This window comes from Herpailurus yagouaroundi, unplaced genomic scaffold, assembly GCF_014898765.1.
Source record: "Herpailurus yagouaroundi ecotype Mexico unplaced genomic scaffold, PumYag 195, whole genome shotgun sequence".
NCBI classification, from domain to species: domain Eukaryota; kingdom Metazoa; phylum Chordata; class Mammalia; order Carnivora; family Felidae; genus Herpailurus; species Herpailurus yagouaroundi.
The window spans coordinates 2,686,781-2,701,763 of NW_024412426.1; the positions used below are offsets into that span (position 1 = coordinate 2,686,781).

General features: G+C 47.1%; 1 protein-coding gene across 7 annotated transcripts in view; it reads left to right on the forward strand.

Annotated features, from left to right (window-relative positions):
• The window catches only part of HHAT (hedgehog acyltransferase), a 321,149-nt gene extending 307,613 nt beyond the window's left edge, over nucleotides 1–13,536 (forward strand). For all 7 annotated transcript variants that reach the window (XM_040446368.1, XM_040446370.1, XM_040446366.1 and 4 more), the window contains one exon: nucleotides 12,213–13,536. In XM_040446368.1, the coding sequence (XP_040302302.1) occupies nucleotides 12,213–12,304 (92 nt within the window). In that variant the 3' untranslated portion in view covers nucleotides 12,305–13,536. The remainder of the gene's footprint in view (nucleotides 1–12,212) is intronic.
• Nucleotides 13,537–14,983: the final 1,447 nt, after the last annotated feature.

Genomic DNA, 14,983 nt, shown 5'->3' on the forward strand with positions numbered 1-14,983 from the left:
TAAATGTTGGAGCCGTGTTTTTCTGAACTAATCTCAGAGCTGTTTTGTGCTTCTGCCAAGTCCCTTCTCAGGAAGGCCCCAGGCAGCTCAGGTGGTTCAAGTCGGCACGAATGAGGCCAGGTCTGTGGTCTGCTCCATTGCCCCCCACTGCACCCCAGACACAGGCGGCCTGCCTGTGCCAGGTTGCAGGAGCAGGGCAGAGGGTGGGGGTGGCCGCTGGGTCAAGCAGCAGCGCTGGAAGATGGGGCACAGACAGCCTCTTTGGTCCCTGATACCTGCAGCGCTCAAACCCACCCATTCCTCAGCACGGAGGTGAGCAAAATAGATTCCGCAGACGCAGCAAGTGGGAGCAGCAGGTGAGAGCAAGACCATCGCTGACAGGCAGACGGATGGTTCCTTCCTCTTCCCGAGGGGCTGGTGGTGAGTTCAGCCCGCTGCCCCTGCTGAGAGCTCCGGGAAGAGCAGCCACCACTACCACTGAGGCCCTGCTTTTATTCTTCTGTTTTTGCTGAGAAATATAAGTCAAGTAATTTGCAGCCCTTTATGTAACAACTGCTTTTGGAAAAGAGCATGTCAGACACATCACTGACATCATCTTTCAGATATTCATATGGTGTAGGCATCGCTCTCTTTCTCGTCCTTTCCAGCTCTCTCTGGTACATTCATTTGGGGGTGGTAGGAGACTGGGTATGACTGGAGTGACTTCTGCCCTGCTGTCCCTTGGCAAAGTCTAGATGTTCATGGCCAGTAGATGCCGGGGGCCTCTTCTCCCAGGCGTACCTGTCAACGGCCTTCAGATCATTCAGGGGTTTTGCAACAACTTTTATTTTTAATCACCTATAGCAGGGACTTGGGAGTCTTGTGAATGAGGACTCAGACATCCACAACTGTATCTGTGTTTGTCCCGTCTCATCGTGATCCACTGCCCGTGTACCATGCGCACCCTGGTCCTAGTGCCCTGGGAAGAGAGAAGCAGACTCATGGACTCTCAGACCTGGTTCTGCTTCTGGTGTGAAAGAGGCATCTCCTCCGTTGTGCCCGGGCCTCCTTGTCTGCCTCTGCTGCATTCCCTACAGGAAGAAGCCTGCTGTCTCCTGAGCTTCTGTGGGGTTGGGGGCTCCCACTGCCAAAGTGTGCCTCTGCCCCCCAGAGAGTCTCCCCCTCCCCACAGCTCTACCCTCCGAGGCGTGCAGATGTCTCCTCAGACCTCTTCTAGGGGCAGACTTTCATATATGCGCAGGCAGCTGTCTTCTCCAGAGTCTTCGTGTTCCCACGGAAACGTTGCCAGGTGCGTCAGCCCCTGCTCCCGTGAAGTGCTCCCGGGCCTCCTCCATCCCATATTTGCATAGCTGGATTAGGAAACAAAAACCGTGAGGCTCAGCTGTTTTATCATAGTGACATTTCAACTTACTTGTGGCAGCCCATCCTCCTAGCCTCTGCGGTTGTTTGAGAATCTTGTCTCCGCTTTTATCCGCGAGTCTCCGTATATGTACATTTGGATGACGGAGCTGAGGAACCAAGACTGGAGGGTCAGGTGAAGTGTTCGGGACCCCGGGTGGCACGCTAAGCCTTCAGGGGCACCTGCTCACAGGCCTCAGATGAAGGCACACGCTGCTCATATGACAAGGAGCAAGGTGGCCTGTCTCAATGCCGGGCACACAGTAGGTGCTTCATAAACACCATTGTGGGTGACTGGTTGTCCGGGCTGTGTCACCGGGAGCCTGATCCGCCCTGTGCACATCCCTTTGTTTGGGGAAGTGCCTTTCATGAGCGCTCCTTTGTTAGGCCGTGTCCGCCATGTTACATAGTGTGGCCATGAATTAACAATGAGCAACAGCCTTAATTAGACTGTATTAAAAACACAGGTTAAGGAAGAGAAACAGCTGGGAAGTGTGTGCTGATTGTGCAGCCGCTGGTCCCAGTGGTGGGAGTTGGGACGGCGGCACCCACTGCAGGGACAGTTTTCTGGGAAGCGAGTCCTCACCCATTTGGCCCAGAGAGGGAAAATCTGCGTTTTCTCAGCACTGCCATCTACTTACGCTGTCAGAGTAAGAAAAAGTGGCTTTGGCTTGTTCCCCCGCTTCCTCAATTTCACATGAAATGATTTTACTTTATGGAAGTGAGTGCTTCAGTAAGCTTCTGCCCGCCAGGCTTGTACTGGGAGGTAGGAAAGGATGAAAAATGCAGCCTAGGTTGGCTGCATCAGGATGTGAAATTGACCATGAACAACGTGATTTATTAATGACCGCTGTTTGTGCCGGTTAAAAGGTGCACACGGCGCCTGGCAAACAGCTCTTGGTCAGGAAGCTCCTGGAGGGGGTTTGGAGCTACCCCTTCCTCTGCATCTCCCTGCTAGATACTTCGTGGAGGCTCAGCCCATGACAGAGGCCAAATAACCGTGGCTCTGACAGTTTTAATAAAAGGGCACTCAAGCATTAGGAGCATGCTCTTAATTTTTATTTTCTTTTTTAAGTTTATATCTGAGAGAGCGCGAGAGAGTGTGTGAGCAGGGGAGGGGGGGAGAGAGAGAGAATCCCAAGCAGGCTCCATGCTATCCGCATAGAGCCCGATGCGGGGCTCGAAGCCACAAACCGTGAGCTTGTGACCTGAGCCAAAATCAAGAGCTGAAAGCTTAACCGACAGAGTCCCCGAAATGCCCCTGGGAACATGCTGTTTAATGGATACAACCTAAGTTAGGCTCTCAACAAGACGAAGGATAAACATGTTCATCAGTGCTTTCTTTGTCCCCCTTGACAAAAACGGAGAGATTGTGGCTTCTGAAGACATGTGACCTAGTGACTTAGTGGTGGATGATGCCGGAAAATAGAACCCTGCTCCTTCTCCCTCCCTGCTGGTACCTTAGGCACCAGGAGTAGGGAATTTACGGAGAGGGACCAGGCCAGGAGGCAAGCGCCCGGTGTGGGCCTTTTCCGTCACGTGGCCCAGGTTATGGCTTTGGGAGCTTAGGTGGCCAAGTGGAGTTGGAGTCACACAGCCCTAAGTCTCACTTTGGCATGATGACCAACTAGCTCTTACACCTTGGGAAACTTACTTTACTTCTCTGAGCCTCAGTTTCCTTTTTCTACAAAGTGGGGCTAATAATACCTGCCCGGTAAGGAGGCTGTGAGAATGTGGAGTGCGCCCAGCAAGGTACCTGATAACATAAAGCTCCATAACGTCTGTCTCCTCTGTTCCGGGAAGGAGCCCAGTTTATGAACAACTCTGTTAGTACAAAGTTCTTCCCTCAGAACAGTGCCCCCTAGAACAGTTCCCCTAGAACAATGGTTTCCAAAATGTGGCTCTTGGACCAGCAGCATCCACCTCACCTGGGAATGCGTTAGAAATGCAAATCTCAGGCCCACCACAGGCCCCCTGGATCAGAGCCGTGTATTCTCTTTTAAGGTGTTCTCCAGGTGCTGACGCGGGCTCATGTTAGAAAACCCGTGCCCTAGGATTTCGTGCTTTAGTTTCATGAGCAGATAAGAACCGTCCAGTCCTCCTTTCTCATGAAAGGATGTGAAAGAAGCAGTGGAGCCTTTTTTGGAAAAACACTAAGGCCTCGAAACCTGGGTTCGAGACCCAGGTTTGTAAACTATATGGAGGTAAGAAATTGTTATTTAACCCTAACGTGGCCAGAGCCTGTTCCTCAGCCCTTCCGTCCCTATCCCCATGGGTTTGAAAACAGACCGGGCAGTTCACAGGGTTCGAAGCCTGGGCAGCTTTGCTCTTGCTGTGTATCCCTCGATAAGGTAGCCCTCTGATGGGAAAAGGCTCCTGCCCTATAGCCTTATTAAGGTTCCAGCCCTAAATTGAGCTGTTAAGGAAGGTCTGCAGGCCAGGACTGTTTGATGAATGGCTCCACATGATCTCTGGTCTGGGACTACTGGAGTAAATGAGATTTAAATAAAGCTACCCAGGCATCTTATTGGGCCCCCCCCCCCCCCCAATCAGGCCTGAATATTGTTAAAAATAAAGGCTGTCAGGACCTAGCTCTTTTAACAAAGGCAATGGCGTGTGAAGTTATTGTGAATAATGAATGAAATGACAGCAGTGAGGCTGGCAGGGTGGTGCAGAGAGCCCCAGGGCACAGGGACACTGGTCCTTCTCAGACCCCAAGCCGGCACCCTCGGACCAGAGTTGGCTGCCCAAGCTAGCTCTCTAAGGGGAGAAACACTTCACCTCTGCTGGCCTTGGAATGGATGTCACCAATGTACGGGGTAGGGAGCTGGTGTTCAAAATATCTAACAAATGTAAGGCATGGGCACAGACCAGTCAATCCAAAGAGACGGCAGCCATGTGCCTGGAGCACATGTGTTTACCAGGTGTTTACCTCTTTTGATGTGTTATTAGAGAACGGTCATGAGGGAACAGCTGGGACCATGGCTTTTACTGACTAGCAGGGTAGTGAATCAGCCTGTTAATGTTAGGTAGAATCTCTCTGAGGTGTACTAGCTGAATGTCCACCCTGAGTGTACCATGTGAGGCACTGCTCAGTGTCAGTGAGAACGAGTCTATTCTTTGTTTCCCAAGTCCATCAGTCACCAAGTCGTATGACTCTGTCTTCTGCAGTGTCTCCTGGAGTCACCTCTTGATTCCATTTTCCCATTGGATATCCTTCTTTGAGCCTACCCTTTCACAAAGGCTGTCGTTGGAGGTTGAAATTCATCAGCCTTCTATCTGTCTTCACCAGGATGGCAATGTGGGCTCTTACATATGCGCCTGCATCCGCAGGGATATGCTTGGATATGTTGGTGGCATTTAATAATCATAATACATCCTTCACGTTTGCAGGCTTAGGTTTCAACCAAGGAGAGTTTGGGGAGTGAGACTTGTTTCCTTTGTAGCCCAGTGGCTCTCTGGAATAATGAGAACCTTCTCTCTCTTAGAATGAATGGTTTTGAGTCACTGACATTGGTGCTCCATGGGACCAGAAAGGGAGTCCATCTATTCAGCTCTAGGGATCCTCATGCCAAGCTGAGAGTGTTCCTTAACCCAGCAAGGTGACAACTGAGTGGTGGATGAGCAAGAAAATCAATGGACAACAGGGCATCAGAGCCTCTGGCTAGAGAACTTGCCTGGGTGGATAGGAGGAGGAAGCTAGGGCATTGTTCATTGTTAATGACAGATAATTATAGATAAAAATAAAAGGACAGGCCGAAATCCTTTGGACTTTTCTCGAAATAGGATTCAGCCTGACATTCTGGACTTGGGATGTGGACTCTGGGCCCTTTTGAGGCAGTGTGGCTTCAAGCAAGAATATTAGTATAGGTTAATGATTTCGATCTTGGAGTGTTGTAAGGATTCACAAGACTATATATTCTTTGTAAACTGTGTAGTAGATTGCATATTCTTTATAAACTACTCACACAATGACAGAGACTATGGTGCTGGGGGACTGGGAGCAAGGGCAGGAAAAAGCCTTCCCTGCAAAATTTGCTCATGCGCCGGTCACCAGCCATTTTCTTCTAAAAACTGTTAGCATGGGGTGTCTGGGTGGCTCAGTCGTTGAGCGTCCGACTTTGGCTCAGGTCATGATCTCGCAGTCTGTGAGTTCAAGCCCTGCGTCGGGCTCTGTGCTGACAGCTCAGAGCCTGGAGCCTGCTTTGGCTTCTGTGTCTCCCTCCCTCTCTGCCCCTCCCCCACTCATGCGCGCACGCGCTCTCTCTCTCTCTCTCTCCTCTCTGTCAAAAATAAATAAACATTAAAAATAAGTAAGTAAACAAATAAATAAATCGTAAAAACAGTTAGCAGTGGGATGTGGCCTTTGAAAAAGCCCTGTTAAAGCCAAGATGGTGGTCACAGGCTTAGGAGTGTTGCCCAAACTGACAGCTGAGTGAGCCTTTGATGGGGTAATTGATAGCTCATACACAATTCAGCGACTCAATTAACTCCTCTCCCATTAGGAAGGATTGATTTCTTCCCTGGGATAGGGATTTGTGCTGATTCAGCTGCTGAGTGTGTCCGCATAGTTAAGTAAAAGCTCTTAGCATTCTCCTCCCACTCAGAGGGCCCAGTGGAAGAGAGCATGATTAGGGGAGCCCACTGCTCGGTCCTCCATGCAGCCTGTCCTCCTGCCCCTAGGGAGTTGAAGGATTGCAGACCACCGTCATTTCAAAAGTGAATTGTTCTTCTTGCATCTGCATCTTTTGTTTGAATACCTTAGGGCGTATATGGCCTAGCAGCAGAAAACTGCAAGTCTGTGATTCGGTAATGTTCCAGTGTTATCTTAAAAAATTTTTTTTTTCATTTTTGAAAATTTTTTTACAAGTTTGAGATTGAGAAATCATCTGTGCACAGTAGAATACCATTTAAGGTCTTTTTCAGTTATATATACCCTTGAAAACATTCCCATAATCAAGATGCAAAACGTTTTCATCATCCTCAAAGATTCCTAGTGCTCCCTTTGTAATCTGTCCCTCCCTCTGTCCTAGCCCCCCGGCAACCACTAAGGAGCTTTTTATTACTCCAAATCAATTTTTGTTTTACATAAATGGAATGATACGGTATGTATTATTTTGTCAATGGCTTCTTTCAGCATAGAATTGTCTATTGTGGTAAATTATGTATAACATAAAATTCAGCATTTTAGCCGTTTTTTAAGTGAACAGTTCACCGGTATCAAGCACATTCACATTGCTGTGCAGCCATCACCGCTGTCTGTCTCCAGAACTGTTTTAATCTTGCAAAACGGAAGCTCTTGCACCATGAAACAATAACTCCAATAAGTCCCCTACTTCCTAGCCACTTCCATTCTACCTTTGGTCTCTAGGAATCTGAATCCTCTAGGTCCCTCGTGTATAGTATTTGTCCTTTCGTGTCTGGCTTATTTCATTTAGCATAATGTCTTCAGGGTTCATCCATGTTGTAGCCTATGACAGGGTTTCCTTGTTAAGGCTAACATTCCACTATATGTACAGACAACATCTTGTTTATTCGTCTGTGAGGGGACACTTGGGTTGTTTCCACCTTTTGGTTATTGTACATAATGCTAGTGTGAACACGGGTGCACAAATCTCTCTGCTGGTTCTTTGAATTCTCTTGGGTATGTATGTGATAATTCTGTGTTTAATTTTTTTTTAATGTTTTTATTTATTTTTGAGACAGAGACAGAGCATGAGCAGGGGAGGGGCAGAGAGAGAGGGAGACCCAGAATCTGAAGCAGGCTCCAGGCTCTGAGCTGTCAGTGCAGAGCTTGATGCGAGGCTCGAACCCATGAACCACAAGATCGTGACCTGAGCTGAAGTCAGACGCTTAACCGACTGAGCCACCCAGGCACCCCTCTGTGTTTAATTTTTGAGGAACCTCCCTACTGTTTTCCATGGTGGCTGCAATCATTTTACAATGTTACCTTTTAAACAAAGGTGTTCATTAGACTTCTTGTTCTGATTATCCCATCACTTTCCAGAAAACCAATCTGATATATTCTTTGACTTGTCACGCCCCTGCGTGATGATGGTCTTTTCCTTCACTGTTCTGAGCCTCGGCCTTTCCAGTCTTTTCAGACTGATGTAATTGCTCAGAAAATTGCTCAGCCATAACAACCTCAAGTAAAATTACACTGCTTGCTTTCTTTTAGCTATAGACATTTCCCTCTGTGTCCTACCTATTCTCATTAGATGTAGTTATTATACAACTCACCAGTGTCCTATTAACAATATCATGATCCAACCACCTCCATCCTATTAACTCCATCTATTATAGCATCTACATTGATCTTCTTAATTGAATCTGTTGTGCTGTATATCCTACTTATGTGCATTATCTGTCAAGTAATATGCCCTATTAACTATATTACCCAATCTTTTGCAACTGTCGTCTGGCTTGCTGGATTCCTGTTTGTGATAGATATGTCCAGTGCTGCTTAGGTGTCATCTGCTAAAACTGCTCAGCTGTTTCGATCTTAACAGGTAAAGGTATCAAAAGCCCACTGGGACATATCACTGAGTCTGGGAGCTTAGCCATGAATATGCTGAGTGTGCAGGGGGCTTGGCCTTAACGTACTGTCTTAAGAAGGATCTTTTCCTTTGACTAATGTCATACTTCCCACCAGGCTTTATGAGCTACGTTAACGGGACGTGTGCGCGTGTGTGGGTCTGTGTGTCTGTGTGCACACGCGCAGGGTTGGGGATGTGGGGGTATGGGAGTTGAGCGGACGCTGTGGATCAGAAATCCTGGTGAGAAAGGAGACCCTGGAAGGAGAACACAGGGTGGGGAAGGGCCAGGGGCAGTGAGGGCTGCAGGGTGAGGTCTGTGTCCATTTGGCAGGAAAGAACCCTTGTTGACACCATCTTTTTTGTTAACGGATGACAAGCCTGGATGACTGCATCATAGCAAACCTCAAATGTTGCCAGAATGCCAGCCCATCCCAGTGTCTTATTCTGTGATCACCTGAGCCCTGGTAAAGAGGAGGCTCTTCCCTGAGCAACCCCCCACACTTGGATCACATCAGTGCTTCATTAGCGGCTGCCACAGTCAAAGACCCTGTGCCTACAGGCACCCCACAGAGGGTGATGTTGATGTCTGATGTCTAGGAGAGGACCGGAAACACAGAAAATGCCCATGAAACGCTGGTCAAAGGCTGTGGAAGGGTGACTTGTGGGATCTGTCTTTTCCTTACCATCACATATCTTGCTCCTGAGGTCAGGAAAAGGTAAGGGGTCTTTGGCCGCCATCCAGTATACACTGGGGTTACTATCTGTAGGAACACTCATGTTAAAAAGGCCAGAAAGCTATGTATTCGTAACTGCTTCATACACTGTACATGTAGACTTCTCAGGTGGTTCTGTAGTAATTCTTTGCATTTTTGAAATGCTTTTTATTTATCTTTTAAATGTTTATTTTGAGAGAGAGGGAGAGAGCACGCGCAAGCGTGTGCACGTGTGATCGGGGGAGAAACAGAGAGAGAGGGCGGGAGAGGATCCCAAGCGGGCTCCACGTTGTCAGCGTAGGTCTTGATGTGGGGCTTGATCCCACAAACCTTGAAATCATGACCTGAGCTGAAATCAAGAGTCTGATGCTTAACTAGCTGACCCACCCAAGTGCCCCTTGAAACACTTTTTAAAAGCACTGTCAAATCTGTGATCTTATTTTATTTCATGTGCCTCTGTTTATCTTTGATTTCCCATTGTGTAGATGGAGAAGCAGAAGCCTTCCTAGGGTCTCATAGGAGAGTCAGGATTACAAGTCTCCTAACTGCTGTCTGCCTGCCTCTGCAAATGACATACAGTTAATGGTAGAGGGAATTTTCACGGCCCAGCTGTGGTCCAAACTGAACACGTGTGCGCTTCACTTCTGGGCAGCGTTAGGGCTGTTCTTCCTTCCAGTTCTATGTGCTGGCCAGAAGCTTTCACGGGGATGTGAAAGCTTTGTAGCCATGGGGCGGGACACAGCTGTCTCAGGCCCAGCTTTGTGTAAGTAAAACATCCCCATTCTCCCACCTCCATAGCCAGCCTCCGGGTTCTGTGTTTACCAAACACCTGCCAATGTGTCACCCTAAACACAGCTGAAGTCTGGGACTGCTTTCTGTGCCCAAAGCCCCCTCCCTGATTTCTGCTCCCTGAGCCCACTGAGGAGCAGATGTTGACAGGACTCCTGGCATCTGTGTCTGGGCCACAGAGGTAAGAGATCAGAGGGCCTCCAGGCAGGATGGGTCCACTTTGAAGTTTGAAAACGTACTTGGCCCTACTGGGCTGAATAGTGCCCCCCAAATTCATGTCCATCTGGAACTTCAGAATGTGACTTCATTTCGGAAATAGGGGTTTTGCTGATGCAACTAGTTGAGTGTCTTGAGAAGAAGTCATCCTGGATTTAGAGTGGGCCCTAAATCCAATGACTGGCTTCCTTATAAGAATAGAGGACACAGAGGTACATAGGAAAGAAGGACACGTGAAGACAGAGACAGAGTTGAAGGTATGTTGCCATAAGCCAAGGAATGTCTGGCGTCATCGAAAGCTGGAAGAGGTAAGGGAGCAGTTTCCCTTAGAACCTTTAGAGAGAGATGGCCTGCAACACCTTGGTTTCAGACTTTTAGCATCTAGAAGTATGAGAGAATGAATTTCTGTTGTTTGAAGCCACTAAGTTTGTGGTCGTTTGTTCCAGCAGCCACAGGAAACAAATACACTGGCTGAGTAGCAGACAGTAGGTAGGACTGTAGGGCTGGTCCTAGAGACAGGCTTTTGTGAGTCCTCTGCTCCCCTCGCTTGTCTTACCTTGAGGGCCTAGGAGAATTCTGGTGCCAAGCTAGTCTAAGGAGGCAAGTTTGAAATGAGTTCAGAGGAAGACCGGAGCTGGGCTTCTCTGTTGTCACTTGAATTTTGGTAGAGAAAGACTTCTGCACCCTCTCTCCAGCATTATTGCCACCTTTCCTTAGTGCCCACCGTAGGCCAGGCACCATGCGGGCCTTTACATCATTTCACACATTCCTTCCTTATGTCTTAAGTCAACTCGGGGCATTATAACAAAATACCATGGACTGGGTGGCTTAAACAAGAGACTTTATTTCTCATAGTTCCAGAGACTGGAGAAGTCCAAGATCAAGGTGCCAGCTGATTTGGTTCCTGGAGAAGACCATCTTCTTGACTTCTATATAGTCACCTTCTAACTGTGCCATTATATGGCAGAGAGAGAGAGAAGCCAAGCTCTTGGAGTCTCTTTTTTTTTTTTTAATTTTTTTTTAACGTTTATTTATTTTTGAGACAGAGAGAGACAGAGCATGAACGGGGGAGGGGCAGAGAGAGAGGGAGACACAGAATCTGAAACAGGCCCCGGGCTCTGAGCTGTCAGCACAGAGCCCGACACGGGGCTCGAACTCAGACTGTGAGATCATGACCCGAGCTGAAGTCGGATGCTCAATCGACTGAGTCACCCAGGTGCCCCGACTTGGTGTCTCTTCTTATAAGGGCACTAATCCCATCCTGGCCCCATCCTCATGATTTGACCTCAACCCATTTACCTCCCAAAAGCCCCAACTCCAAATACACGCTGGGAGTTAGGGCTTCAACATATGAATTGGCAGGGGGATGCAACCAAGTTCATGACATCTTATAAAGACTCTTAATAAAGTTGCTCTATCCTTTTAGCTTTACATTTGAGACTCATTAAGTTGCTCAAGGTCACACAGATGGCAAGTAACAGAGCCAAGATTTGATGTTTAATTTTACTTCAGAGTTTGCACTCTGCTACCACTATGCTATATTAATTGAACTTTTATTAATACTAATAAGCAGCTGACTGTTGACATGGTAGGAAGAGAGCCTGTAGAGTAGCAAGACCATCTGGGGCTCCCCCCTGCAGCCTCCCTACTTCTGTCCTTACCCTGCCTGCCCCTCCCCGAGCAGGAGCCACAAACCCATGATCCATGTTCCTGGGGTGGCCTGTGATACACTTCTGGCAGTCTCTCTGGCAGCTTATCTGTGTCCCTTTCCATCTAACACACTCTTGCTCACCCCACACAGCCCAGTTGAAATGTGCTCTGTATACATCATTATCTAGCACACAGTACATGGCTCATAAATCCCAGTAGTGTGTGTGTCTCTTTCCTGAGCTGGACTGGGATCACCTATTTTGGCATCTGGTACCTTCCATAGCACCTCTGGATCTCCAGAGCACCCAAGAAATGTTTGAGTAAGTGAAACATGTAGAAGGCATGGAGATAATTAAGTGACAAGTACTCAGCAGAAAGGGCTCTTAATTGAGGAGGAGGAGGGAAAGGAGGAGAAGAAGAGGAAAGAAAAGAACATCAGATATTCTAAGACAAGTACTTATAGAAGGAACCGCTAAAAGCTTTGAGTTTTGAAAGCAAATGTTTAATTTAGGCTCTCCCTTCTGTGTGCTTACAGATGGCACTCAATTCAATATGACGGCCAATCTATATTTTGAGATTTACTGTGGGTCTTGTGGACTTTTCTTCTTTTTTGATTATTAAATGCTTTAGTTTTCTAAATAGGTATTCTTTAAAAGCTTGTCCTATTTCTAAATATAATTCCCATTTGAGATAGTGCGCTCTTCATTTTATGCTGACCCCAGTGGGAATGTAGGGTTCGGTTGTTGGCGTTCCAGTTAGAGCACACTTTCTGGGAGGTGTGTGTCTAAATGTGTCAACCGAGGCCCGTGTTTCTTGAGTTGCCTTCCCCAAAGGGGGAGAGTTTGCACCTGTGGGAGGACCCACCCCAGGCATTTCTAACTGCTCTTCCATCTCTGCCCTCCCCCTGCAGGCTGGCCGTACGTGACACTCTCTGTCCTGGGATTCCTGTACTGCTACTCCCATGTGGGCATTGCCTGGTCCCAGACATACTTGGTGGACTAAAGCTGCCTGGCCCACGCCAGCCCTTACCGCTGGCCTCCGAGCAAATGGTGCTTCACCCTGACCTCACACACCAAGATAACCTCCGAGGGACCAGTGCTTGATCTGTTCATCTTTTGTTGAAGTTACCTCACTCCAAGACCGGAAGCTGGAGCTCTCATAGAAAATTGACAACCAGAGAGGCTTCAAACTTGGGGGATCCGGAGCTCATCTCCCCCATCATTTTTCTGCTGAGTAAGCAGGGGTCCAGAGCAGGAGAATCTTGCTCAGCTGCACATGGTGACGTTGCGGTCTAGAACCCAGGCCCAGTGGCCCTTTGGGTTCTTTCTACTTTACTAAGAATTACATGCAATAGATGTTTCTCGATTAGAGCACAGAAATCCTGATAGTGATAAGGCCTGTTCTCCATTGAGCATCCTTCTGAAACATTTTGGTAACATGTAAATGACCTCTTCCCCATGTCCTGCAGTATGGTCGCTAGAACCAGCACTGGGGTCTGAGTTTCACACTTCAGCTCCCCAGCATGGCGGGGACAATGTCATGTTTCTAGTTACCCAGTCAAAGAACATACAACATGTCCTGTGGTTTCCAAGGGGTCAGTACAGAAGACCAGTTATTTAAATACTACCCAGGTGATTGACATTTGGATGCTTTGTGCCCTAGATTTACTGAGAAGTATAAATATGGCAGTTCCTCTAGCAGACAGTTAATCTTCATTTCCCAATATAGAAGCAGAATTAAGAAACCAGGAGATAGTGTGTCCACAGACAGGTGCTATCTGGTAAGTGACAAAGGGTAAGCATGGTATCCTGTGGTCTTTTCTCCTCTCCATGCAAGTAAGCTCCAGCAGTCATCTTCCTACTCAGTGGTTTACACTCAGTAGTTCACATTGTTTTGTTTTGTTTCAAATAAAATGGAGCCTTTCCTATCACATTGATAATTTACATAGTTGTAGAATCATTTTGAATTATTTTTTGAGGAAAATGCTTAAAATCGAAACACGTCTCAATTATTCATTCTTTTGGAAAGTGATGACAGGCCACTGACCCAAGTGGTAGATAATTCTGAATATGTCTGTTTGACTTTGGAGGTTTTGGTTCTTTGTTTTCTTTTGAGAGGGCAGGTGCTAAGTGGTAAAGAAGCTTTGAGGTTTCAAGACATAGTGTACCTCGTCATGGGCAAACTTAGTATATATCTCAAACACCTGAATTAAATTGTCACTGAACGAAAGGTTCCCTTGGACCTGGTCTGGCCACATATCTCGTATTTGTTATCTACTGTGGCTATGGTTTGAACTCAACGAGATACTCCTAGACTGCAGGACCGGCCATCTTGCTGACATCCGTTCTTCCTAGCCCTTCTGCCTGGAAGAGCAGTTGTAGGGTGGATGGTGTGGAGCGGGCACACCCGGTGTTGGCTCCTTCAAGGAACAGACCCAGAGGGGCAGGTGGGCTGGTAGCAGTGGCCTCAGCAACCGACTTGGTAAGTGAGAAGGAGGCCCAGGCAGGTGGTTCCAAGGTGCTGGGAAGAATGAGCACTCAAATGATTACAGTATATCAGGGACCAATACTAGTTCAGGAACTGTGGTCAGCTGCAGGGAGTTTGGCTGAAGTTCACATGGAAGGAAAGGGCTGGCTAAGGAAACACAGGAATGTGAAGATGATTGTAGGCAAGTGTCTTAATGTACGTACGTGTATAAACAATACAAAGAATTTTGAACGCTTCAGAGACACCACTGATGTAAAAACAAACAGGCTTATTCATTCACTCAACTGTATTAGAAGAATCAGTGAATATATTTGAAAGTAATAAGCCTGAATTTCTTTTAAACTATCACATGATTTAGAGTGGTTCTCAAGAATTAGTAAATTATTTGAGGCCCAGTTAACCAACATGTGGATTTTCTAGGACCATTGTTTTCTTACTTTAACCTCTTGCTGTTCTCCAACTATAATATGAAAACAATAATAAGTCTCTCTTCATGCATGTGAAGTAAAATCTTGGAGTTACTTTAAATGAGACTCTTGAAGTATCTCTGAGAAGACAGAGCGGTTCCAGCTGAGGAGCGTGTGACATGTCACTTTCCACAGTCATCAGCCCTGGGCAACTTCAGGCATGGGGCTGGAAAGCAACTAGACGATGTCCCAAGGTAACTTCTAGCCCCAGGATCCTCTGACCTCAACCTAGCCCTGGGCAAGCCAGAGCGCTCCAAGCAGGATTGCCAAGATGGTCCCCAAGGAGGCAAGCAAGACATCTGAAGGACAGCCAACTCGTGGCCATTTTGACTAATTCGGGACTGTACAGGAAGACTTAAAGGTATTTTATTATTCCTTCAGATTAATTTGTTTGAAGTGACAGGAGAAAACCTTTTGTTCTATTAAAGACTGCAGGCATAGAAAGAAAATACATCATCTATACAATTATACAATGATGTCTGTATTGGGAGGATAGTAATTTAGCGGGACCAGTGTTCCCCTTAAAAAAACTGAGACTGCCCACTTGCTTATTTAAAATAATAACATAATTGTAGACCAGTATAAGAAATTAATCGTAATGAGTTTGCTTTCTAACAAATGTACCAGAACATATACATCCAGTAGGACCAACTGTTGAGAAACCAGATCATCTTGATGGTGCTGGCCTTTCTCAGTGGGCATTGAGAAATCCGAGGCCCTTTTTCAG